The sequence below is a fragment of the Doryrhamphus excisus genome, chromosome 13 (assembly GCF_030265055.1).
Source record: "Doryrhamphus excisus isolate RoL2022-K1 chromosome 13, RoL_Dexc_1.0, whole genome shotgun sequence".
In the NCBI taxonomy this organism is placed as follows: domain Eukaryota; kingdom Metazoa; phylum Chordata; class Actinopteri; order Syngnathiformes; family Syngnathidae; genus Doryrhamphus; species Doryrhamphus excisus.
Window position 1 is genome coordinate 6,348,913 of NC_080478.1, and position 26,979 is coordinate 6,375,891.

Below are 26,979 nucleotides of genomic sequence, written 5' to 3' on the forward strand. Positions count from 1 at the left end.
GGAAAAATACATACTGAAATACAGTGAAGAAAATAAGTATTTGAACACCCTGCTATTTTGCTATTTCTCCCACTTAGAAATCATGGAGGGGTCTGAAATTTTCATCGTAGGTGCATGTCCACTGTGAGAGAGATAAACTAAAAAGAAAAATCCAGAAATCACAATGCATGATTTTTTAACAATTTATTTGTGTGATACAGCTGCAAATAAGTATTTGAACACCTGTGTATCATCTAGAATTCTGACCCTGAAAGACCTGTTAGTCTGCCCATTAGAAGTCCACCTGCACTCCATGTATCATCCTGAATCAGATGCACCTGTTTGAGGTCGTTAGCTGCATAAAGACACCTGTCCACCCCATACAATCAGTAAGACTTTAACTTGTAACATGGCGAAGACCAAAGAGCTGTCCAAAGACACCAGAGACAAAATTGTACACCTCCACAAGGCTGGAAAGGGCTACGGAGCAATTACCAAGCAGCTTGGTGAAAAAAGGTCCACTGTTGGAGCTATCATTAGAAAATGGAAGAAGCTAAACATGACGGTCAATCTCAATCGGAGTGGAGCCCCATGCAAGATATCACCTCGTGGGGTCTCAATGATTCTAAGAAAGGTGAGGAATCAGCCCAGAACTACACGACAGGACTTGGTCAATGACCTGAAAAGAGCTGGGACCACCGTTTCCAAGGTTACTGTAGGTAATACACTAAGACGTCATGATGTGAAATCATGCATGGCACGAAAGGTTCCCCTGCTTAAACCAGCACATGTCAAGGCCCGTCTTAAGTTTGCATATGACCATTTGGATGATACAGAGGAGTCATGGGAGAAAGTTTTATGGTCAGATGAGACCAAAATAGAACTTTTTGGTCATAATTCCAATAAGCGTGTTTGGAGGAAGAAGAATGAAGAGTACAATCCGAAGAACACCATCCCTACTGTGAAGCATGGGGGTGGTAGCATCATGCTTTGGGGGTGTTTTTCTGCACATGGGACAGGACGAGTGCACTGCATTAAAGAGAGGATGACTGGGGCCGTGTATTGTGAGATTTTGGGGAACAACCTCCTTCCCTCTGTCAGAGCATTGAAGATGGGTCGTGGCTGGGTCTTCCAACACGACAACGACCCGAAGCACACAGCCAGGAAAACCAAGGAGTGGCTCCGTAAGAAGCATATCAAGGTTCTAGCATGGCCCAGCCAGTCTCCAGACCTGAACCCAATCGAAAATCTTTGGAGGGAGCTCAAACTCCGTGTTTCTCAGCGACAGCCCAGAAACCTGACTGATCTAGAGAAGATCTGTGTGGAGGAGTGGGCCAAGATCCCTCCTGCAGTGTGTGCAAACCTGGTGAAAAACTACAGGAAACGTTTGACCTCTGTAATAGCAAACAAAGGCTACTGTACCAAATATTAACATTCATTTTCTCAGGTGTTCAAATACTTATTTGCAGCTGTATCACACAAATAAATTGTTAAAAAATCATGCATTGTGATTTCTGGATTTTTCTTTTTAGTTTATCTCTCTCACAGTGGACATGCACCTACGATGAAAATTTCAGACCCCTCCATGATTTCTAAGTGGGAGAAATAGCAAAATAGCAGGGTGTTCAAATACTTATTTTCTTCACTGTATATGTGAAAGAAAATGATTTTTTTCTTAAAGGGGAACTGCACTTTTGGGGGAATTGCCCATCATTCACAATCCGAATGTGAAACAAGAACACATATTTATTTCCCTGTTCTCATTATAACACCAGAAACCAAGTTAATATGAGCTAGCTAACTATACACGTAATTGGAATTCACCTATTTTGACTCCGAAGCCCTCTAAAAAAAATGTTTTATATAGTACATGCTGCGATCATGCAAGAACAAGCACATTGATAACGTGTAATACTTAAGAGTATCGTGCCTTATTGTGCTGATTTAAAACACTCACGGAAAACTAACGCTACTTCCTTCCCTCAGGCAGCACAGCGCAGGGTGGCGCAACCCATGCAGTGGTATAATTTGGTCCAGCGCACCACTGTGTGCAGCCAATTTGGTAGACTGTACTTCGCTGAGATGGGTGTGGCGGAGCACCAGGGGAGGTGTCTACATTTTCAGCTTGCTGCAGTGACAATTTTGTGACAAAACAGCCCGACAAAGGTGTGGAGAAAGCTCCCAGCTCTGACCTGGTCTATTCGGGGTGCAGGCCAAGTACAGCCTGCGTAATGGTAAGTTGTCTGACAGGCGAACAGTGTAGACAAGTCACCAAAAGCTCACAGGCAGATTTGACAGTAACCACTATTTAATATAAGCATATTTTTTTTATAATTAACCAGCCGGTGGGAGGGACGGGGGCGTGGGTGCGCAGTGGTGCGCCAGACTGTGCTGCTCACAGAATTTGCAAAGTGCGCTGGCCACACCCCGTTGCCGTGGCGTAGGCGTGGTGCAAGGCAGGTGCGCCGCGCCTGGTTTACGAAATTTAGAGCCCTGAGTGTTACGTTTCAATACAGGGTGTCTCTTCAAGTAAATTAAATGTTGTCGGGTCAGGTGAAGGATCAACCAGGATACCATCGTTTTATCAGGCTCTCTCTCAGATGCTGCCTCCTGAAAGCAAAACATTTTTGGAAAATTAGGTTGGGTGAAGACATTTTTGGAATAAGGACAAAATATTATGAGATTAAAGTCATAATATTAAGAAAAATGACATTAGTAAGTTGAAGTAGTTGGAAAATTAACACAAAAAACCCCAACAGAAAAAGTTGTACATTTTCTGAAAATAACCTATGAGGGCAAATAACAGCATTTTAATTGCATGAAGTTGAAATACATTTAAGTTTTAATACTACGCGAAACAAAACAATTAATTTTGGGAAAATTAGTTTGGAGAAAAGCTATTGTGGGAATTAAAGTCATAATATTATGAGAAGAAAATTTACAATAAAGATGAAGTAGTGGTAAAATGCAGCTGTAATTTTTGGGAAATAAAATACAAATTTTAAGAGAGAAAAGTAATTCTAATCAGAAAACGTCCCACTAGACTCTTCTACCTGGAACATTTGAAATATTTTTAAGTAATTTTTTTTGGGAGTCAAAATGTCATGAAAAACAAAAAAAACCCTATATGTATATATCTATATATATGTATGTATATTCATTCATTTTCTACCGCTTTTCTTCCTCACAATATATATATATATATATATATATATGCATCAATTATACAGGAAATAAAAATCTCTTCTGTATTCAACAATAAAAAATATATAAAAATTTTGAAATATTAGCCATTTTTCCTGGAAAAATGTTTTGTTTGAAGTACAATGCAGCAGCGACATCCAGTGGCCAGATCTGGTTAATATTCAGTACAGTATTTTCTGCTCTATTGTTTCTATTTACAGGTAGTTGTGTGGATAAATTGGTGTAAAATGGTTATTTGGATAAATTCTGCATTGTTGCTGCATGTTGACGACAGTAAAGCCAGATTTCATTAGGACAAAACAATGTGGAGGTGAAGTGGATTAAATATATTTTATTAATCCAGTGAGGGGAACAAAGGAATGATGATTAGACATGCCGACAATGCTGTGGATGTTACGCTATTTTCCCTAGAAACGGCACTGCCAAACACTGAAATTGATCCAAAGCCTAAGGAAAGTGTATAAGTGTGGCATTTATGGTCTTCATCTGCCATGCATGTGAGTGTTATTCCTGCCATCTCCTGCGGTCACCACTAAACAGGGCGGCCCACTTGCGGGTCATTTCCAAATAGAAGGCGGGCCTGTTGGGCAAATAGTCCAGATAAACAGTCTGGCCTGTTTTGGGGACGGCCATCTCTATCTGAGTGCCCTCGTGCCACTCGTTAAATGACGTCACAGAAATGAAATCAGGTTTGGCCTGCAGCGCGGCTCTCAGGGAGGTCTCGTAATATTTGCCATTGATGCGGTTCCTTGTGTTCTTGGCGTTCCATGGCCGCACGCTGACGTCGATATAGCCCGGCCCCACGCTGGGGATGAAGATCAGGCTGTTGTCCTCGCAGAAAGCCTTGATGGCGTCCCAGTTGCGCTGGGTGGAGCCATAGGAGAAGCCATTGGTGGCGAAGTAGGTGTAGACGCCGTCGAATCCGGCCGTCAACACCTCCAGTTTGTGCTTCTCCTCCACCAGAAGGGCAATGAAGATGGCATCGTAGGGCGTGTCGCGGATGCTGTCGCTCTCGGTGTGTTTGAGCAGCTTGGCCCACTGATCAGAGTTCACCAGGTACGAGTCGTACACGTAGAAGAGCGGAAGTAGCTTACCTGTGCTGGTGCGATACCTGAAGAACGCAGGGTGGTCTCCGTACCTGAGGACAGAGAACGTGGATTGCTATTGCTTTCGTTTTTTTGTGATGCGTAACAACTTACTTTTCAAAGATGTATTTGACGTTGCCGTACATCGTGACTTCATCTCTCCCTTTGTAAGGCTCCATGTGAAAAGCCACCTGCGGATGAATAAATATTTAGAGGCGATCCCCCTCTTTTGGGCGGGTGGGGTTACATTTTTTTTAATTTTCTTGTATATTCAAAAAATACAAATATACAGAGCACAGAGTTAAAGTATTTGATCTTTATTTTGATTTTGTTGGTTTGCCCAGTAATAAAGACATGATCCTTCTATACTTTTAATGGGAGATGTATTCTACCACGGGGAGACACAATTTCAAAAAGAAAATCCAGAAAATAACTTTAAAGAATATATTTTAATTTATTGAGGATAATACCTATTTGATCCCACTAGCTAAAAGCTAGTTTGTTGTAGTTAACCACAAGGTTAGCACATACCAGGGGGAATTCTGGCCCGATTTTTGCAGATCCTGACTAAATTATTAATTTTGGTGGGCTGTCGCTTGGCAGCTCGGACCTTCAGCTCCCTCCAAAGATTTTCAATTGGATTAAGGTCCCGGAGACCTGAGGCCAAATTGTTACATTTTTGGTGTCGTCTGACCACAGAACTATCTCCCAATCACTTTGTGCATCTTTGAGGTGATCACTGGCATACTTTAGGTGGGCCTCCACATGTTCCTTCTTAAGCAGGGGTACCTTTTAAATTGTGTTGCCAACTGCTTTCCTGGTGACTTCGGCCCTAGCGACCTTGAGTTCATTCACCAATTCCCCACAGTTGTCATGATCATTCATACATGTGATTAGTAAGAACAGGTGTCTCCAATTCTGTTGATTGTGCGCGTCTAACTGGTCTGTGAAAGACAGAATTCCTAATGCACACTAGAGGATTCATTCATTCATTCATTCATTTTCTACTGCTTTTCCTCACGAGGGTCGCGGGGGGTGCTGGAGCCTATCCCAGCTGTCTTCGGGCGTAAGGCGGGGTACACCCTGGACTGGTCGCCAGCCAATCACAGGGCACATATAGACAAACAACCATTCACACTCACATTCATACCTATGGACAATTTGGAGTCGCCAATTAACCTAGCATGTTTTTGGAGAAAACCCACGCATGCACGGGGAGAACATGCAAACTCCACACAGAGATGGCCGAGAATGGAATTGAACCCTGGTCTGCGCGCTAACCACTCGACCGCCATGCCGCCCTCAATGTGAAGAGTGAAAACTGTAAATAGTTCATGATGTTATATTTGTGAAAATTTATTATTTATTAGCTGTGAGGTCTGCGCGCTAACCCCTAGACCACCGTGCCGCCCCACACTAGAGGATCAAATACTTATTTCCCTCAATGAAATACAAATTACATTCTGGACGGTAATATTCTGGATTTTCGTTTTGTTATTTTGTCTCTCCATGTTAGAATACATCTAACATTAAAGGTTTATTAGCGGGCAAACCAACACAATCATCAAATACTTTGTATATTTGTTTATATACATATACATGTTTAGTTGCAGATAGAAATAAGTTTTTATCTATAATAAGTAAGGGAAATCTCTTTGTGGTAAACGATTTGATGTGCAACTACTACAATTTTAAGTATTACAAGCATATTTTTGTATTAATATTTTTTCTTTATTATTAGCATATTAGCTCTTGTACCCACCCACAAACGTTCAGCAAATACAAAATGTGAGTGAGTGAGACCTCTCACACTGCCATGTTTTTGTTCATTTGTGTCAGCTCAAAATAAGATTTGTTTGTTTATGATACTGGTTTTAAATTCTAAATGTTTGCGAGTAAAAAAGCCTATTTAGGAACATTCGGAAAGGATTATTATTAAAGATTTGCCTAAATGCATATTTCCTTCATGAAAATGAAATGTACACATGGAAATACCTAAAACACAGGGCAATAGTCGTTCATCAACATTTTCCCCTAGCTATCCTGCTGTAATCGCTAAAGCTAGCAAAACACTGGATTTCAGCCACGGTTATCACATTGACAGCCCGTCAATAGCAGCTGTAACTCCAGCTTGTAGCAGCTTGTGTGGAAATATGGGCTAATAACTATAAAGCAATCTTCACTCGCTAAATGTACTGCAAAAAAGGTCAGTTAGGATAATTCATAATGCCGCCTACAGAGAACATACTAACCCCTTATTTCTAAAATCATAAATGCTTAAACCTGCTGATATAGTGAATTTCCAAAAATCTAAAATAATGCATAAGGCTAAAAATAAGCAATTAGCTAAAAATGTCATCCAATACTTCTCTACAAGAGAGGAGAAATATGATCTCAGGGAAGAAGTACATTTGAAACACTTCTATGCTAGGACTACGTTATGCTAGCCATAGCATTTCAGTATGTGGAATCAAACTATGGAATGGATTGAGTAAGGACCTCAAACAATGCACAACGATGAGCCAATTCAAGAAACAATACAAGCAGTTGATGTTTGCTAAATAGAAGGATGAAGAGTCTTGAACCAGTCATGATGTGCTATATATATCACTATATTGACACGCACTATGGTACCCATTATGTCATTGGATGCTCATATCACCTCGTACTTCGGTACGAGGTGCATTATTAAAAAACAAACAAACAAAAAAAAAACCTTTAACTGTATTATGGAAAGCAGGAAGTGAACAAATGTAACAGTTAGTGATTGTAAAAGTACCAGATGGAGGGGTAGGATTTAATAAGCTTTGCTTCTTCCTACTCCTTTTGGACATGTGGAACTGGGAACTGATTATGTGATGCACTCGATTGTAATCTGATACATGTTCAAATGAAATAAAGCCGGCAGTTCAATGCAATAATCATCATAGCCATTTTATGCCAAGGTAACACTCTATATGACAATAAAAATACATACACTGCTCCAGTTTCTGGCAGGCGATGTAATCCTTGATAAGTCAAACACATCGACAGATACAAATAACTTTGGTCTTGCTGCAAGAGCCATCTACCAGGGCTGTGAAGCTAATTTAAGCTAACCAATCAAAATACTCTTTCCTTTCTCAATTTCTGCGCAATATTAGTGGCTGGAACAAATATTGAATACCGTGCTTCAATCACTACGGTGTGGGCCGAGGGTCAAATAGGAGGAGCACACGTTAATCGTGCATCAAAAAAATGACGCCGTTAAAGGAAACCTCCATCAAGGCTGACACACCCACCTTAATGTGGTACTGATGAGCAACATCCAGCAGCAAAGGCATGATGTTGTCTACTGGCTCTCCGTTGTCGTCCTTCAGGTGAGGAGGATACCAGGAAACGGCAATGACACCTGAGGAGGTTAAAGCAGCAGCTTAAGAAAAATAAAGAAAAAAAATGGATGGGTAAAGGTTAAATTGATTTTGTATCACCTATGGCAGCCGTACGTAGCTGCTGCATGTGTGCTTCAATGATAGCCGGGTCCCTTGAGCTGTACGCCCCCAGAGCTGGGTAAAAGTTGGCCCCCAAATCATCAGGTGGGCTGTGTCTGCCCTGTGGATACCTTTCAGCCACCTTGGCATCCCAGTGAGGCAGGTGAGGATGGTTCCAGTGGACGTACTTGCCGTCAAAGCTTGGGTTCCCATACCAGATGTAGTAAAAGGCATGGAGGTAGTAGTTGGGGGGAGGGAACTTGCTCAGGTCCTTGGCTGCCCGAGCGGGTTCGCTCATCTTCCTCCACTCAGGTTTGTCCTCTTTGGCGACGGGGTCCATCCTGCCCACTGACGGCTCACTTGTGTCGCCTGTGTCCTCCGGGGTGAGGGACTTGAGGACCACTGTTACAACGAGCACAAGCAGGACCAGAGCCAGCAAGATGATCCATGATTTACGCCTGAGCCTGGCCATTCTTCAATTTGGGCTGCCGTCCTCACACGGATCATTGTTGGGGAAGCAATTTTGGACGCTGCAAAAAAAAAGGAGAGCGGATACTGTTCAGGCCTTGTCATCCAAACATATTGGCGATGGCGATGTGGATTTATTTTGAAGAGCAGGAAGCGCTTCCGTTGCTTTCGAGTCTCCACTACTGTATCACGACGACTGAAAACACACTATAGTGTTACAGTATATAATATTTATGTGTTATTTCAACACTAAGCACACAATGATGGCATCAGCTCTTTTTTTTTTTTATTAACTGCTTTGGAAAATTGACCGGAAATTCTGACATGCCGGCCTTCAACATAAAAGACCTAGCGTAACAGCTTTTAGCTAACGGGCACAGCTTACATGTTAAATAATCGAACTACTGGATAAAAGTACATGTTATGGTTTAGGACAGTCGTCTGAACATCAGCACAGTATTTATTCCAAGTGGTTTTCAAGTGCCGTTGAGCGAAATATAGCATTTGACCAAGCTCTAGCATGACGTCCCTCGCTATTGTATAAAAGAGCAATGTAATATGTCAAGTCACTGAACTGACAGTAATAATTTAGGCTCCACTGCACAGTCAATCCAATGACATATTTGCCAACTCTGAACTTTGGACTCGACACGGCACACACTGACAAGCAGCGCTGCTATTCGTGTCCAACTAAGATAAACTATAGTGTAGAAATATACAAGTTAGCGGTGAAAACAACCACAAATACGGCATTATTGATAGACTACCTACCTCATACCAGTCATGTTCCCGTTTCCCTACATTTTACCCTTCCTTCCGAACGTCCCTTGCTTCCTTATTATTTTAACTTTAAATGGGTCAAAAAAACAGGAAAAAAAACATTTCCGATAAAACACCGAGGGGCAGCCTGAGCAGCACAGCTTCCGGTCCGCTCGGCCTCGGCAACACTCGGTAAACATCGGCCAACACGCGTCATTTAGCGGGTAAAATGTCAGGCCTTCACAATAAAGGTATGACGTATTGTCAAGTTTTGTAGCGCTCTAATTTTTACGAGAATAGTCAAAATATTGAGAGAAAGAAATCGTATTCTAATGAGTAAAATGAGAACGTGTACGAGAAAAAGTATGTGTCACTTAGTTATCAAACAAGTGAACCTTCATTCATCCGTTTTCCAGTATGTGCGCGAAACTGTTCACATGCTGTTAAAGGAGAAAACAAATTCATAAACTTTCCATCCACATGTTTTATTCATTTATTGACTTTCAAACTCGTACAAATTGCAAAAAATGCTTTTGGTTAACACCTCACTCGCTTCATGTCATCATTTTAGGAAATAAATTAAAAACTATGTGAATAGAGCAAACAAAAACAAATTAAGCAGAGAAATATCCAAACGAGAGCACATCTGCGACAGACTCGAGGCGGCATCATTTGGAACCAGGAGGATCTTTGCACATACGTAGTTGATTTTTATGCCTACTTGGTGCTGCACTACTGTATCTAAACACCAGGTGGCGTCACAATCACGAAGCAATGCTGAACGTGCACCGACACTTACATATTAAAAAAATGAAATATTACAGATTTAAACAATAAAAAGAGAGAGGGGGAGGTTGGACAATTTTGCCTCAAAGCCACCAAATGACATTTTGTGCAACAGCAAATATTGTGGTGTTTTATTATGCTGCAAAAATAACAAAAACAATTGAAAATACTGACCATTGAATTCCTGAAATGCCTGCAAATGGATGCACGTGTCTCACCACAAAACAGAAAGGATTATAAATAGAGGAGGATGTCAATACTGGTTGTGGATTATGTTGCTGCTTTATTAAAATATACATAATACACATGTAAGCGTATTTTATCATGTTATTCATGTCGGGTTAATTTATGAGTGATAGAGGCAAAAACAACATCATATTGACTGTTTTTTTGTCTTTTGCATGAAATTTAAAAAGAAAAAAAAACTTGCTCTAACTCAAGAGTGAAACCACAGTAACGTGTTAATATCAAAAATATTAACAGGCAAAAAAAAACAAAAAAAGTGATTGGTCACAGCAAATTTATGTACACATTATGAAAAGAGCTGTCAGTGGAGTCGGGAGGAGGGTGGGGGGGCTGGGTGTTCAGATAAGCCTGGGAGGTGGAGGCATGGGGGTGGGGTGACTGTATGCGGTGTGTGGGGGCGAAAGGGGGGAGGGGGGCAGAAGGCCGTACGTTCACCTCTTCTTGGGGGCCTGAGTCGTGCGGGATGGAGTGACAGGCCGACCAGAATTGACCCCCCCATACTGATATTTGGCCTTCTTCTCTGACGGCTTTAAGATCTTTAAAGAAGAGGAAGCAACATTAGACCACAGTAGACATTATCTCACATTATAGCAAGCATTTTTATGACAGTATATCTTTTCAAGGGTTTTGAGATGTTGGATGTACTTCTGAGTAGTCAGTGTACAGCCTGTACAGCAGTAGAGATTTACTATCCACTGATAATGACGGCAACGCAAGTGAGTTGTTTTGTCTACAATCAAGCATGGTGTTGGAAGCGTCATGCTCTGGGGCCGTACGAGTGTGACATTGTGAAGCAGCAACTGGGCTCCATGCGAGTTTACCGACAAATTAAGGAGCCCAGACACACCTCCAAGATGAAAAGTGTCTTGCGGCAGAAGCTGAAGGTGACGGAGACCAGATTTCATCATGGAGGGGCGTACCTCCAGTAAGAACCTTTGCAGCTTTGATGAATGCTACGTGTGTTGACACATTTCCACGTACAAGCTGTACACAGACTACTCTTAAGTTGAGTTTCTGTAGTTTTGTCCCTTGGGAAGACACACCAGAACAGGGGTGTCAAACATAAGACCCGCGGATGGGTTTAATCCAGCCCGTGAGAATATTTGATAAAGTATAAAAATAAGATATGATCACTGGATGGTGCTATAGTAATTGTGTTAAGCAAGCAAACTGTTTATACCAGCGCAGAGCAAGTAAAGTGCAGGCAGCCACCTTTTGTTTTACCAGTGTCATCTATTACGGCCTCCACATTTAACATTATGTGCTATGGCACCCTCATTACTCCCAATATGTCATCCTATTTATTCACAGAAGTGAATGGGAAAGCTGAAGGTCTGGTGTGTTCGCAGCATGTTGTAGTGCTGAAGGAATATAACCCGAGTGGCTTAAGGTTTGTTGCTTTTTATAGCTGATTAGCTATAGACTCTGCTGAATAGAAATGTTATATTGTCATATCGTGATGCATCCTAAACCTTTTGTGATATATGGTCCATAAGGTCCATATCGCCCAACACTATTTCATATTATTTATTTGTTTTATACCCATCTGGCCCACTTGGAAGTAGATTTTCCTGCACTAGAATAATAAACTCTCAAGCAGCCCGGTTTCTCAAAAGGTGGGGATGATGATGCTCTGCTTCACATTGTTGGAAGTCATGTTTTCACTGAATGAACCGCTGTTCCCCCAGTGCAATCATGCAGCCCGAGAGCATTTCAGTTATCATGCTACTTACTTGTGTTGCCAGCAATAACTCTAAAATGTTTTTGAGTTGAATTTCTAGACTATAGTCAAGTTGATAAAATAAAATGCTTGCTGAGATAAGAGGGTTGTTGTGACGGTTGTACTCCCTCCGTGTGTGGGTGTGTACCTGGAAGGAACACATGAGCGATTCGTCCACGCTCATCATGCCGCCTGCGTTATCAAATTCCCCGCAGTAGTTGGGTGCTGAGAAGAGAGTGACCAGTTGGCGTTTGGCAAAGAACTCATAGCCATCCTCCACAACCTACAAGAGAGAGAAAGAAGACACGTGACATCATTCCACACGCCTACAGCCATCGATCGCCAGCAAGACATCTTCTTGTCGGCGTCCAAAAACGCCCACGCATCAACTGGTGTAAAAACACTCCGCTTGCTGCAAGCTTTTCACACCATGCTAGCTCACCTGGTGGGCTCTGCAGATGAGGTCCAGGTCGTGGCGGTTGAGGAATTTGCTGACCACGTCGGCGCCGAAGGTGAAGGACACACCGCGGTCGTTCTCCCCCCAGCCTTGCACGTCCTTGTCTGGGTCGGACCACAGGAGGTCGCAGAGGAGGCCTGATGGAGAAAGATGGAAGATGGAAAGATGGGAGGCGAGGGAATGCACATCTCCAATAGATGTCTTACTGCGTACTATTTTTTCCCCCTAATAAATTCAAATCAGCTGTTACACAGTCAAACTCTTGCCAACACTTGCCTCTTGTACACAGTTTTAGTGTCACGTTTTTGTCTTGTACTAAAAATGTAAAATGTGACTTGTGGTATAAAAGTTTGGATCATTTAAGATAAATATGCACCTCGACCGTCACCAAAAAAAAGAGTTTGGACGACGTGACAAAAGACCTCAGCATGTGGGAAATACTGCGCTACCTGTGTCAGGCACATCTGTTGGCCTCATAATCCTGCGGATCTGCTCCATTGACTGCAGGTCAGGCGAGAGTCCTGCAACACAAGCTTCATGTAAGTGGATGTGACTACAGTATTAAGCAGATTTCTAGAGAAGCTCAGGGAGGAGTCTTGCCTCCATGGCAGCAGAAGATCTTCTCATCAATTATCGCAGCGATGGGCAGGCAGTTGAAACAGTCGGTGAAGGTCTTCCACAGCTTTATGTTGAACCTGCGCTTACCTGGTGGTGCATAAAATGTCTTGAAATGTGTGTGTGTGGGGGGGGGGGTTCTATATACATACATTCATCGTAGAAGCCGTAGATGCGGTTGATGGAGGCACACTCATGGTTGCCCCTGAGCAGGAAAAAGTTCTCGGGGTATTTGATCTTGTACGCCAGCAGCAGGCAGATGGTCTCCAGTGACTGCTTGCCTCGGTCCACGTAGTCGCCCAGGAACAGGTAGTTGGCCTCTGGGGGGAAGCCGCCATACTCGAAGAGCCGCAGTAGATCCGTGTACTGCCCATGGATGTCGCCTGGGGACACCATGAGGACATAATGAAGGAAATGAGCGTCATCCTGAACTCTACGCTTCACAAATCTGTTTTGCTTTTTATTTGGCCTTTTGGTGTGATGTCACCAGGGAAGGGTGCTAGTGACGGCAAAGAGGAAAACTACGACAACCATAAAGAGAAAAATAAATGTATTGTTTGTGTAAGGGGGCGGCACGGCGGTCTGGTGGTTAGTGCGCAGACCTCACAGCTAGGAGGCCACGGTTCAATTCCCACCCTCGGCCATCTCTGTGTGGAGTTTGCATGTTCTCCCCGTGCATGCGTGGGTTTTCTCCAGGTACTCCGGTTTCCTCCCACATTCCAAAAACATGCTAGGTTAATTGGCCACTCCAAATTGTCCATAGGTATGAATGTGAGTGTGAATGGTTGTTTGTCTATATGTACCCTGTGATTGGCTGGCGACCAGTCTAGGGTGTACCCCGCCTCTCGCCCGAAGACAGCTGGGATAGGCTCCAGCACCCCCCGCGACCCTCGTGAGGAAAAGCGGTAGAAAATGAATGAATGAATGTTTGTGTAAGGGTAGTGCTACTGCAGCAATTGCACTGCCATAATCCTGTGGGGAAACACTGAACTGTTTTATTTCACATTTTTACACATGGCAACTTTGGAGGGCGTAGACAGACGCCCAACAATGTTTAAAGTTTAATGGCCTTCGTCTCACTTATCAGCAAGGCAGTGATGAGCTGCAGGCACAGGGTCTCTAAGGTGGAGCCTTAACAAGACCTGCTTTCCTTTTATATCCTACAAGTAAGAGCTGCTGTCATTTAAGTCAAGAGCTCCACACACACACACACACACACACACACACACATAGATTGCAAAAGAGCTTCATGCTAAAGGTCAGCACTATAATAACAGACAGAGTTGTGGCCATGACACAAAAACAACTAATAACAGGCCTGCTTGCGCCAGGATGTCCTTCAGATTCAAACGGCCCAAAACTAATTGTAACTTCTCACGGACATTAAGCTTGATTTCTTATTATTATGCGGCGACCGACAAAGAGAAAAATAAATAACACCACTGGCACGGAAACGTCCTGACTAAGAGGTGGCTTTTTTATTTTTGTGCATTTTTTGTACAGACACAAAAACACACTGTTCAAATGAATGAGTCAAGGAAATGTTTGGGCAGTCGCAAATGGACGCCACGATGACAGACAAACGCAAAAACCACGATGCCCGGAAAGACACAGCGTCAGGCTACTTGCTGTCATTATAGCCGGGGCCTTTATTATTTTTAGCAGGCAATACTTGTATTTTTTAATTGTAGTTTCAAAATGTATCAACAAATTCAGTCTGTACCTTTCATAATGAGTACATAATAAAAATGAAAAGCAAAACATGGCTTGGGAATGTATGAATTGTCTATTGCACAACACAGCAGCAACAGAACCTATGTTGTAATAGCGGTGACGAGCAAACTGCTCAACCAGCAGAGACAGTTGTGATGAGTTCATTATAAACAACGCAGTATAGCAAGCGGAAATTTAAAGCGAATGAAAAGGTAGGTACATCTGATAGATGCCGACCACTCATGATACTTTTACTTTGTGCAAGTCATGAAAACTATTGTTGGTTGCCTACAGCCACTGCTGTTTTTTGACCCACTACTAATAAAATACGCCAGTGGTTATTTGTCGTTATAGACCCAGCAGAAGTTAATTGAATCAAGGCGCAAAGAAATACTGCTCCATCGGGCCAATGACATAACATCAAGCCTCAGCCACTAGACTGTTTGAATGACAGCCTCTGCAGCTAGCGAATGATCGTTTTGACCCAAAAACTGCTGCTTTTGTGCTCCCAGGAGGTGCCCTGAATGATGTAAAGACATCACATGTGTGTCCCCTGCGACAAACACGTGTGTGTGTGTTTGTGTGCGTGAGAGCGAGAGAGACCCAGGCGCTGTAATGCAGTCTGGTTATATAAGAAAACTCAGAGCTGCAGCAAAAGAAATAGACTATGGCTCCTGTGTGTGTGTGTGTGTGTGTGTCTAGAGTGTGAGTTCACGAGTGCCGCAGCCCCTTTAGACTCACAATGCTGCTTTCTGCATGAGCTGAAATCCAAATCATCTTGACTCTTGTGATTTGTGAAAGGTTTTAGGTGTTTCTAGTGAAATGACATTGTGTACACTTATTTTGCAGCTAACCTCCATCAAGTACATCCAAACTATGGATGGACACAACAATCACTTAGTCCAAAAGATGGATTGATTGTGGATAAATTGAGTCTTGAAGCAATGGAGGCAAAATAGGGTGCACTACAGCAGAGCCTTGTCGATTCAGTGTCAACTAGTAGAACAGTAACTGTGTACAATAATCAAGTAATTACAGTAATCCCTTGCCGTTTTTTCACAAATATATTCATTAATAAATCATTGCCGTTTGACGGTTAACTACAGCCCATTATTTATGTCTTATGTCTCTTATTATGTTTACTACTTGGGGTGTACAGGAGACTATAGGGGTGTTATTTAATGTCTAAAATGCTCAAATAATGTTAAACAGTATTTAGAAGATCATAACAGTTTTTTCATGATTTAACTATGAAAATATTCTATATATAAATAAGGGATCCTATTTTGCAGAAATTAATTTAACACTGTCAGGTCCAGACCCAATTAACTGCAATAAAGAAGGGATTACTATACTTCATATGGAAAAATTGAAAAACAATTCCTGTCAAAAAATGCATAATGTAACGTAATGTCATAGAATGTTAATATAATGGTTCTCATAATAAATGGATGCTTCTGAATAGGTCCAGCATTAATGCTTGGGTAATTTTATTACTGCCACCTATATACCTGGCATGGATCCAAGTGCCAACACTTGTACTTTTTATTTTTTCTATTTTATTTTATTTAATCTTATTGTATTTTGTATATGGACTGACCACAGATCTTAAGCGGGGCCTCCAGCTCCAGCAGGATGGGCTGACTGAGGAAGATCTCCCGGGACTTGATGCAGAGGCCTCGCACTTCCGCCTCGGTCATCTGCACTATCTTCCCCGGGCGACATCCCCTCACTGTAGCAAAGAGAAAGAGCACAAGTCATACACAACACTTGTTTGAGAAACATGACAGAAACAGCTTCACTTGCTCAGCTGTGTGTGGGTGTCGCCAGTGTATACGGTATCATAGCACCGCTGAGCCCTCGTCACGCCTAACAAAGTCCGTCACCACCGCTTCAAAAGATGGCGTGAGAGAGTCCTTGTGGGTTTATTGGGCGTGTATTTGCGCTATGCTTGCTGCAGCCTGCCTGCTGGCACTGCTGGACCACAGCTTTTGCTGTAGATTTATTTCGCAAGGATCCAAAGAGGAGAATTTTCTAAACGTCTGCTTGGGTCAGCAGCTGGCAAAGTCGAGTGATAATGGACAAAGTCAGATTTTACGACATAAAAAAGTGTACCCACACAACATTAGGATGGGGGGGTCTACTGTATCTCAGTCATTTGACATGACCAGTGTGGTTGGACACAATAAATACATTTTCCTTCATTAACATTTTAGTCATTCATTCATTCATTTTCTTCCGCTTTTCCTCACGAGAGTCACGGCGGTGCTGGAGCCTAACCCAGCTGTCTTCAGGCGAGAGGCGGGGTACACCCTGGACTCGCCAGCCAATCACAGGGCACATATAGACAAACAACTATTCACACTCACATTCATACCTATGGACAATTTGGAGTCGCCAATTAACCTAGCATGTTTTTGGAATGTGGGAGGAAACCGGAGCACACATGCACAGGGTAGAACATGCAGACTCCACACAGAGATGGCCGAGGGTAGAATCGAACTCGAGTCTCCTAACTATGTGGCCTGCGCGCTAACCACTCAACCACATTTTAGTCAGTCATGATTTGACCGTCACCATTAAGGATGGCCATTATAAATGGCTAATTGACACTAGTTTCCTGTCCAAAGAAACCCAACGGGATGTCCTCTATGACAAGTTGAGCGAAAACTCATCCGGGTAATATATTTTTAGTTGTGGAAACAGGAGATCGGAACAACAAGAAAGTGATTCCCAAATCCCATAGACAAATAATACAGTGGGACATCCAAACTGTCAATTTTTGGGTATTCTGCTTTGATGTTGAACCAGAATGTTTTGTTTAGGCTCGGTCACAACCAAATATACAATTTTTTTTGTGCCGTGCAATTTTTGGCGTTCCAAAAATTGCTGCCATTTTTGGGGGTTTGTGGAGAATGTAGTTGGGTTGACCAGGAAGGACTAAGACCTTGACACATATGGACAATATACACAATATCTGAATGTGGGTTGGCTGCACGAACTACACATGTGAGGTGCACATGTGGGGCACACCACACATAGAAGTTGTTTCAATTTGAACAATCGTGGTTCCAATTCCTAAGGATGGCCACAAAGTTCTACAACTGGGTCTAGAAATATCCTTAAGTGCATCACTCCAGATACTCGGCTGGAAGAAAATGTGCAATATGAACATTTACAGGTTGTTTATCTATATGTATCTCTTGATATCGCAATCTCTTAATGTTTGTCATGTCCTAGGTATAATATATGGTTAAAAAACATGCTTGTATTTAAGCAAGAAAGGTGCTGTGTGTCGGGGGTGGAGTGCCGTCACACAGCAACCTGGGATCCAGCATTGATGCCACAGAGTCAACTTCCAGGTCACTAATTTAATGAACTAACATTGCCATTTTTGACTGGATTACCTTCCGCCCGTGGAGTACTGGGACACATGGATCGGCGCCAGGTGGATTATCAAGTGGATGCGTATGTTCGAGAGGCGGCTTTCACTTCATCTGGGTGAACTATATATTGCATTACCTTATTTATGTGACTCAATTTTTTAGGTTTGACTCCTTTTGTAGGCGGGTGGGAAGTTCGAGGGAGGGTGCATAATTTCAGTTCCCTGGAAGGGAATGTTGATTTATTGTAATTAAACAGCTGCATTGGAGGCAATTAAGCATTTTGGTCCTCCTGCAACCTCAGAGGTTTGCATTGTAGCTTTGACACTTCTAAAAGTGAGTGTGATTGTCACAAACAGCTTGTTTGCAGTAAATTGTTTACTCCCAAACATTTTTTGTGTCACTCCCATTTCTTCTTATGCAATTTAGATGCAGTGTGTGTATATAGTATATCCCTTTGAAGCTGCCTTTTGACGTCACCAAATATAAATCGTGGAAAAGCATGAATCAAATCAGCGGAATTACATAATAAGTAAATGTTTTGTTTGGGGCTGAAAGCTCAACGCCCACTGAAGACTCCTATAATGCATAATTAAGCCTGGTGAACAAATGTGTGTTAGTCAGAGCTGGCATTTCCTTAAAGCCTCTTCCCCTGGGGCCATTTTGCTTATCTTTAAAAGGGATTAGCAAATGTAGACTTTTCTTAAAATGGATTTGAAAAAGTGCTGTATTAGCAAGGAGGTTGGAAGGTTCGTGTCTAAACATACTGACTCAGACTTCCTTAATTCATGTACAATCCATCCAACTAGCTCAGAGACGAGTAGTATGCCTGAAATTTAATGACCCGTCTTCCCCAGAAGCGAGCTGGCTTAACACGCTGGTAGTAGCACTTCTGCAAGCCCAGGCACTTTTAAGAGAGATTACGTTGTTCAGAACAGAGGGGCAAAGGCTAAAATGAAGCAATGACACGCATTTGCCAGCATCATAAACTAAAGGACTGCTCGATCTCACACATGCAGGGACACTATGTTCTCCATGCTTGTTAAAATAAAATCTTCCTTAATTGACAGGTTTTTAAAAAATGTTTTGTGGGGAATTAAGCTCTTGAAATGGCAAATGTGACTTTTGTTACAGCTTTTGTGTTGTGTTATGCTTATGGAGATGAACGCAATAAATACACAATCCTCACCCGCAGTCACCTGGGGTGACGTATCTGTCCTTTAAGGAATTTGACCTCCATTAAGGAGCTATATTTGTCCCTTATGGCAGGGCTCTACGTTAAAAACAAAAATTACTTGCCCATGGGGAATCCTTAAGGTGAGAACTACTTGCCCGAACTTGCCCCATGTAAAATGAAAAGACTGCCATAATGATATCATATATCAATATATGCTGATAATTCATCAGATAATAGTACTGATGCATTGTATTTGGAGGAATGTCTGAAAATTTGTGGAGATGTATGTTAACATGGCATGCTATACTACCTTACACATGGTAGTCGTAGTAAGCAGTGATATTTATAAGTTGTGCACCACAATGAAACATTATTGAATAGACACATTTGTGTACTAGTAAAGTGTTTTTAATCCAGAAAAAAATGCTCAATGGTCAAACAATAATTTGTGAAGCAAAGGTGAGAAAAATACACAGAGAAATGAAACCGCTAGGTTTTGTAGGTTGTGCAAAATCAGCACTTGGTATTGGATCTAATGGGTGGTGTTTCATTGTGACCACTTCAAATTGTCACAGCAATGTGATTCACTCACCTGTGCCATCATTTGATTTGCTGCCGCTAATAAAATACTTGTTTAGGAGGCACTGGTTCATCACTTTTTGGTGTTTTCCTTCAGAAGTTGTTGACGAATTAGACGATGTTGGCAGGGACGCCATGATAGATGTTTTCCTAGTAAAACGATCGCTGATTGGTTGATCGCGAACAAGAACGGGTGTGGGTAAAACGCGGATTGTGGATTACGGACCGCGGTCTAAATAAACGATTCTGATTGGTCCATTTCAAGATTTGCAAGGATTGGTTTGCAAATTACCACCGGAATTACGCAGTCCGTGTTTTACCAACACCCAACAAGAACCGCTTTAAAAAAAACTCTTGGCAGTACGGCATGCTAAAGTGCACTTGCCAGACGGGAATATTAATGATTGGATTTACTTGCCCGAATTTTGTTTTAACTTGCCCCGGGCCATCGGTACAACGTTATTGTCGAGCCCTGCTTATGGGCTTTGCATAAAGCTGTGAGCAGCGTTGAATGGGACCTCACACCCCTACGCACCCTGATAACATCCTGCAATGACAATTTGCTATACAATGTATTAATATTGTCCCATGTGGACATCTTCATTTTAAGAATGGGGGCTCATCTTCATTATACTCATCACATGTAACGGATTTATTCAAGTTTGACTTGTGGGTCCACTCTTAAAGTCATATAGTATGGCATAACTCAAATCTGTTCATAAATTATCGTCCACCAATTGGCCTCATTTGGTCAAAGTCAGAAGGAGGAGTTTGTCTGGAATCCAAAACGTCTGGTTTTAACCAAACTTGCTGGGTTCCTGTGCATTTTCCAACATGGGTTATGCTGACATTTTGGTCCAACCTGCCACAGCAGGTGTCGCCACCAGATGATGTCGATCCGTGAAACTGGTGGCAAGTTACAAAAGGTAGATGTAGCAAAATGTGAATATGGCCCAGTTCCGAGTGAATTTGGCAGGTTTGTGTTTTGGACCATCAAAATACCATATTTGCATGCCACAACTATTACCATATTAACGTACCAGTCAATTTTTTTGAGTTGCCGTGCATGTCAAGTACCCCAAATGGGCAAGGAAAGACTGCTATGATGTGCTCTTTTACACATTTGAAAATACTATAAGTATGCCGCTTCTATACAATTGGCTTCTTTATTTTATAATGTAAGTTTGTCTGAATCCTTGGTTCCCAAAGTGGGGTACACCAAATGTAATGGAGGCGCATGAATACAATTTTTTCTAACACTCACAATTATGACGCAAGGAGAATAGAACACAAATGTCTGAAGGGCTACGCGACCCACTGTTCTACATCAGGGGCTGCACGGCGGTCTAGTGGTTAGCGCACAGATCTCTCAGCTAGGAGACCCAAGTTCAATTCCACCCTCGGCCATCTCTGTGTGGAGTTTGCATGTTCTCCCCGTGCATGCGGGTACTCCGGTTTCCTCCCATATTCCAAAAACATGCTAGGTTAATTGGCGACTCCAAATTGTCCATAGGTGTGAATGTGAGTGTGAATGGTTGTTTGTCTATATGTGCCCTGTGATTGGCTGGCGACCAGTCCAAAGACAGCTGGGATAGGCTCCTCGAATGAATCAATGTTCTAAATCAAATGTTTTCCAAAGTCAGCATTGATCGTATCATTTGGATACTGGATCAAACTGTTGTGTTAAAAATAAAACAATTACAAAATTAAAGTTAAAAATTAAAAATACATAGAATCAAATAAGGATCGACCGATATTTGCGTTTTTTCCTTATATCGGTATCGGCTGATACACGTGTGGGTTCGCCGATGTATTTTTCCACCGCATGATTTACAGTCAGGCATCCGCCGGGGCAACACAGAGGACCCCGCAACACACGTAGTCGCGGTACCCCGCCCCCACTGTTGAATCACAACAAGGGCACGTTTTCACAAGTAATAGAGTTAGCTTGCTTTTAACACTTTACTAAGCCCATCACATTTCACTGGGTGATCGCTAGGCATAACACGTTAAGTCACGGTGTGACAACAAGAAAGCCCAAAAACATCAAAAACCAACGCAACAGACGAATAAAAGCACTCTCACTAGTTGAGCAGAACAAGAATGAACAACTATGCAACTTTACATGCGTGTCGTGTTATGTGTGTGCGCTCTCTCCGAGCACGCACACACACACACACACACACAGAAAGAATTGGAGCAGCCTTGTCTGCTTATGAGAGGTCTTTATCGTGCACAACACCAACTTTAATGATGAGAGAAATGTTTTATATATCGTACTAAATTGTGTCAGTGTGATGTGTTTGTGTGTGTGGAGGGGGGGGGGGTGCGCGTCACACTGTGGAGGAGCAGTCATCACATCGATGCTAGATAACTACGACAGAAATGTTTTGCACATGGTTGAATATTTATTCCTTTTAAAATAGATAATGCCGTTGAAATGTGTGTTTTAGAAAGCTGAATCCTACTGTGTTCAGTGTTTACATTTCAATAAATATTTGTTTAAACATGAGACCTGGAATATTTGTTATCATGGTCATTTTTTCATGTAAACTGAGGGTTCAAAAGCAGTATCGGCCACAAATATCGGCCCAAACAAAATCGGCCATCGGCTAAGGGTGATAGAAAAAAATCGGTATCAGCATCGGCCCCCCAAAAAGCATATTGGTCGATCCCTAGTATCAAACACAAACACCACTTTTCCACTGTGACTGACTTTGAGCTTTTTTGGAGCTAGCTGGTTCTCAGAGCTTTGCTTTTCCATTGTCATGGTTCCACAATTGGTATTTTTGGTTCAACTCTGGCTCCAAAAGCATGCTGGGCCGAGTGAGCGAACTATAAGAATAATGATGTGGGCAGGGTTACCTCCATTTTTATTCCATTGCAACGATGGAAAACGCTATGAAAACTTCAGCAATTAAAGAAGAACTACAGAGACCAAGAGAAAGACCTTCACAAAAGAAAGGTGCTTGAGAAAGTTTTGGGACACAGCCAGGCCAGCTCGCCGATGCGTATAATACCACAATGCTGTACTCTTCCGAAATCCGGGAGGCTCTCACAAAGGAAGACCTACCTGGACTCCCGCAAGTTATTTGTTTAATTCAAATTTAATTTAATTGCTGTTTAATTACATGTACTGTGCGAGTGTGTTGTGGTTTAATTTGTTTTTATCTTTGTCAGAATGGTGATAACATGGATCATCCTCCCCTCGCAACGAGCTCCCCACAAACCCAAAGCTTGCGATGTTGAATCTTTACATTAAAATGCTTTCCACCTTAATTTATGATGTTATTCCATGTCTAGAGGGCTCCTTTAATGTTCATTTAGCGGTCATAAAATAATATGGATGTGTGTGATTGTCATTTCATTCAACTGAAGAGGCTGCCTCCTTTGACAAGCAAACAACCTTTCATATAACAAGACAACAAACAAAACCAACATGATGCATTCACTGTCCTCCGTCATGAACATAATAACAACAATGTAGCCGTCTATGTGACTCCATGGCAGCAGTGACACTTCCACAGTGAAAATAATTGCATGGAATAAAACACATTTTATTGCTGCTGCTTCAAAGTGTGCCAAGGACACTTTCTGTTGCCAAAGTGGTTTGGTCCACCACTCAGAGACAACCTCTCAGGGGAACAGCAAAGCTTTCAAGCTATCTTATTAGGAAGATAAACTAGTGATGCAAATCATGTTTTTTTGGTGTGTGGTTGTTTTTACACCCCCGCTTGCTTGCAATCTGGTCCTCCCACCATAACATTTTTAATTAAACAATTGGGTCTCAGAGGTAGCTAACATGTCTATGCTGTTCAACTAAACATTTTATATTCTAATGTTAGAACAATAAAATGGCACCTTTTCTGTCAATTCATCTGTTACACCGAGGGTGTACACACTTTTGGCCTTGTGTTACACGTGACAAAACAAATTAGCGTAATGTCGACTGTAATATCTCTTCTGAATTAATTCATTTTCTTTTTGCAATATACTGCCAAATATAAAATGAGCTGCAGGCACAAAATGGCCACCTGGGTACATTTTCTTACATTAATACACATACAGTGGAACCTTGGTTAGCATCATTCATTCTTTCCAGAAGGTCTGACTCTCACCGAAACAGATGCTAACCGAATTTAAAAAGAAATAATATACTGCTCATCCAATTAATATGTTGCATTGAAGACCTGATTCTTGATGTGAGCGTTCCCAAAGACATAATGTGGAAGTGAGACACCACACAGGCACCACCTTCCTGTTTTGCCATTAATTATTCAATTCAATAGTGTTTTTCATCTCAATAACCCAAAATGGAGCCAATGAAAGTTTCATCTACAGTTTGATAAAGAACTGAACTAAATTAAACAAATAATGCATGATCAAACAGGAAGTTGGCGTCTGTTTTGTGTCTCGCTACCAAATTGTGTTTCGGTCAACACTCACATGAAGAATTACGTTTTTAATGAAGGTAAAAGTAACCTGACATGTTCATTTATCACTTATATGCATTTAGAATTCTTTCATACATGTAGAACTATAAAAATATTATATTTGAGAGTCAACCACTGATGACATCAAAGTGCTGGTTGCCATTTTGTTAGCTAACTTCTTTAATAGATGCCAACAATGTTTTGTAATAATACATTTGAGGACACTGTTGGACCTGCACAGTGTATTCATTACAATATTTTGGCGTTAATTCTACAATGATAACTGAAAAACATGCTAACCGGGGCGGACGCTAAGCAAGGTTCCACTGCAGATGGAACTTTCCTCATCATGTTTACAAGATGCAAGCATTATTTTGTAATGCCTTTGTAAAGACTGCAAAACAGACGTTTCTGTAAAGAAACAACGTTTCATGTAAATGTCACAGCCTTTCTTTGATACAGACGACGTTACTGTGAGATGGCAAATTTGAGAGCTTTGAAACGTTTATTGTTAAAAACGTTTCTGTTAACAGGTGACATGGCAGACATTGTTCACTGCAAACGTGACACACAGTTTTCTACGAGCTGGTAACGTCAGCTCCGTTCTTTAAAAGGCTGGCCTTTAGACGTTAATAAAAGGGTACGATGAACGTTTCCAGTGGACAAGTCCCGTTAGTAACGTTCCAGAGTCATTTGGACACTTCCCAACAAACGCACACGTAGCTGCCACTCCTACTCGGTGTAACGCTATTTCCACCCCCTGAATAACAATGTGAAATACGGCTAAAGCTTAGACAGAAAGTGGGGGTTAGGCATTCTCAAGTTACTCCAACCGCGGGGCTATTTTTCGGAATGTTTCGATGCAGAAATGTAGGCGTTCACCCTCCGGACTGTGTTTATAAACACGAGCGGCTAGCTCGCTGGCTCTCGGAAACGCCGCTAGCCGTTAGCTAACGCTCGCCAGCCCGCTAGTTTTTGCGACGTAACCGCAGTGAGCAGATAGAAGAACCGGAGGATAACGAGTCGAAAACAGGGCGACGCAGCCGGCGTGACACATGACAACGTTAACGGGATCCTCACCTTCCAAAAGCCGAGAGATGAGGCTGTCCACGTTCAATTCACCCTCCGCCATCTTCACTCTGATGGAGTAAGAGTGTTGGCCGCTTGCGATTCTCCTCATGTACGCTGAGGGGCGCTATTGTAAACCAGGGGAGGTAGCGCACTTCCCAGTGACAATTTTGAATGAAGATAATTAGACCAGGAGCCCACAGGGGTCAAGGTAGCCGGAAAGCTAACAAATTCCCATGTGCACAGCATTTAGTACAAGGGTCACTGTCTAGAGAAATGGACATCTGCCGATCTTGCTCTGGTGGGTGTGGTCATGAGGGCCGTGAAAAGGCACTGAAAATTCGAGCCAGATTAGCTCCACCTTCTAACAAAATGAAACATATTGAAATTCAATCAGCATGTTGTATTGTGTGATAAATAAGCAAAGACAGACATTTCTGGTGGTGGCCTACCCCCGACAGATACCAAAATAGGACAAGAAAAATTTGAGCTAGATCAGCTTTGTGACTAACAAATTGAAACCGATGCTAAATTGTTCAGTACTGCAAACTCTTTCAAAAATCACTAACGCCAGATAATTTTTGTGGTGGGATGGCCGCGCCAGACACTTTGAAAGGGCCACACCCTCGGAGGTGACCTAGATTAGCTTGTGGGCTAACAACATAAAACCACTTGCAGAATGTTATCGATGATGATTTCTATCTCAAATAACCATTGCCAGACATTTCATATGGTGGGGTACCCCTGCCAGATGCATTGTATAGGCCCCCGCCCTTGGATGACCCAGATCAGCTATTCACCTAACGACATAAAACCACCTGCAAAATGTTAACCATGTTAATGCTTATCCCAAATGACCATTGCCAGACATTTCGTATGGTGGGGAACCCCTGTCAGATGCAATGTAATGCAATGTAAATGGCCTTGCCCTTGGATGACCCAGGTCAGCTATATGACCACTTGCAAAATATTAACCATGTCAAGATCAATGGGGCTAATAATACTGTTACAGTCATGAGCTTGTGAATTTCTACATTGATTATAATTATTTGAAGCCTTCATCGTCCTCCAAATCAGAATCTTCACTCCATGCCTCATCTGAATCAATCGGTTCTTCACCCTCGGCGACGTCAGGATCAGCCTCCTCTCCAACGATGATAGTTTCATCGCTATCTCTGTCGGCGCATTCTTCATCAAAGAGAGTATCTGGTGTTGCGGATCCTTGGAACCATATAGGTATGAGAAGGCTGTTGCTTTCAGCCCAGCCATAGTCTGTGGGTGATAAGCCATTCCCAGGATGTGCGGTTGTTGCTTGGATCCACAATATTGTGACATATTGCGACCTCTTAACCTTCAACTGAAGAGTACATTGACAAGGTGGCAACAAAGCACAGTCAACTCGTTTGGCATTTGCCAATGGGTCATCCTGGAATGCGACAAAATAAGTTAAATACCTTAAAGATTTGTTAACCTCTGTATACATAGGTCAAAACACATTCATTCGAATGGTTGTGGTCATTGCAGAGAAGACTGGATTTGATCTAAAGAAAGTTCTAGCATTCCCAATGCTAGAATGCCAATGCAATTCCCCCATTCTAGCCCTGAGTGTAGCTAAGCGGAAGCTCAGTTTCCATTACTGGCTCTGTCTGTAGTTCCTCAAGTTTATTCAACAGGGCTGACTTTGGAGTTTTGATGTGTGCGCCATCACTGTGTGCAAGTGCCAAAGGATGGGTGATGATTGGGAATGCTAGAACTTTCTTTAGATCAAATCCAGTCTTCTCTGCAATGACCACAACCATTCGAATGAATGTGTTTTGACCTATGTATACAGAGGTTA

The 26,979-nt window shown here is 42.2% G+C and overlaps 2 protein-coding genes across 3 annotated transcripts; both read right to left on the reverse strand.

Moving 5' to 3' along the window:
- Positions 1-2,697: 2,697 nt before the first annotated feature.
- On the reverse strand, positions 2,698-9,152 carry manea (mannosidase, endo-alpha). 2 transcript variants are annotated; one of them, XM_058090077.1, is made up of 5 exons: positions 8,978-9,152; positions 7,739-8,268; positions 7,550-7,659; positions 4,413-4,459; positions 2,698-4,321 (listed from the first exon to the last, which is right to left on the reverse strand). In XM_058090077.1, exons 2-5 carry the CDS (start codon positions 8,208-8,210, stop codon positions 3,688-3,690), a joined length of 1,263 nt encoding a protein of 420 aa, XP_057946060.1. In that variant the 5' UTR covers positions 8,211-8,268; positions 8,978-9,152; the 3' UTR covers positions 2,698-3,687. The 2 variants fall into 2 exon arrangements, with proteins under 2 accessions (XP_057946060.1, XP_057946059.1); XM_058090076.1 differs by having other exon boundaries at positions 2,704-4,321; positions 4,383-4,459; positions 8,978-9,150.
- A 292-nt stretch (positions 9,153-9,444) lies between these two features.
- Positions 9,445-25,309, reverse strand: LOC131140497 (serine/threonine-protein phosphatase PP1-beta catalytic subunit-like). The gene is made up of 8 exons (XM_058090973.1): positions 25,155-25,309; positions 16,103-16,234; positions 12,942-13,172; positions 12,775-12,879; positions 12,624-12,695; positions 12,160-12,311; positions 11,866-12,000; positions 9,445-10,533 (listed from the first exon to the last, which is right to left on the reverse strand). Exons 1-8 carry the CDS (start codon positions 25,252-25,254, stop codon positions 10,429-10,431), a joined length of 1,032 nt encoding a protein of 343 aa, XP_057946956.1. The 5' UTR covers positions 25,255-25,309; the 3' UTR covers positions 9,445-10,428.
- Between the last annotated feature and the right edge of the window lie 1,670 nt (positions 25,310-26,979).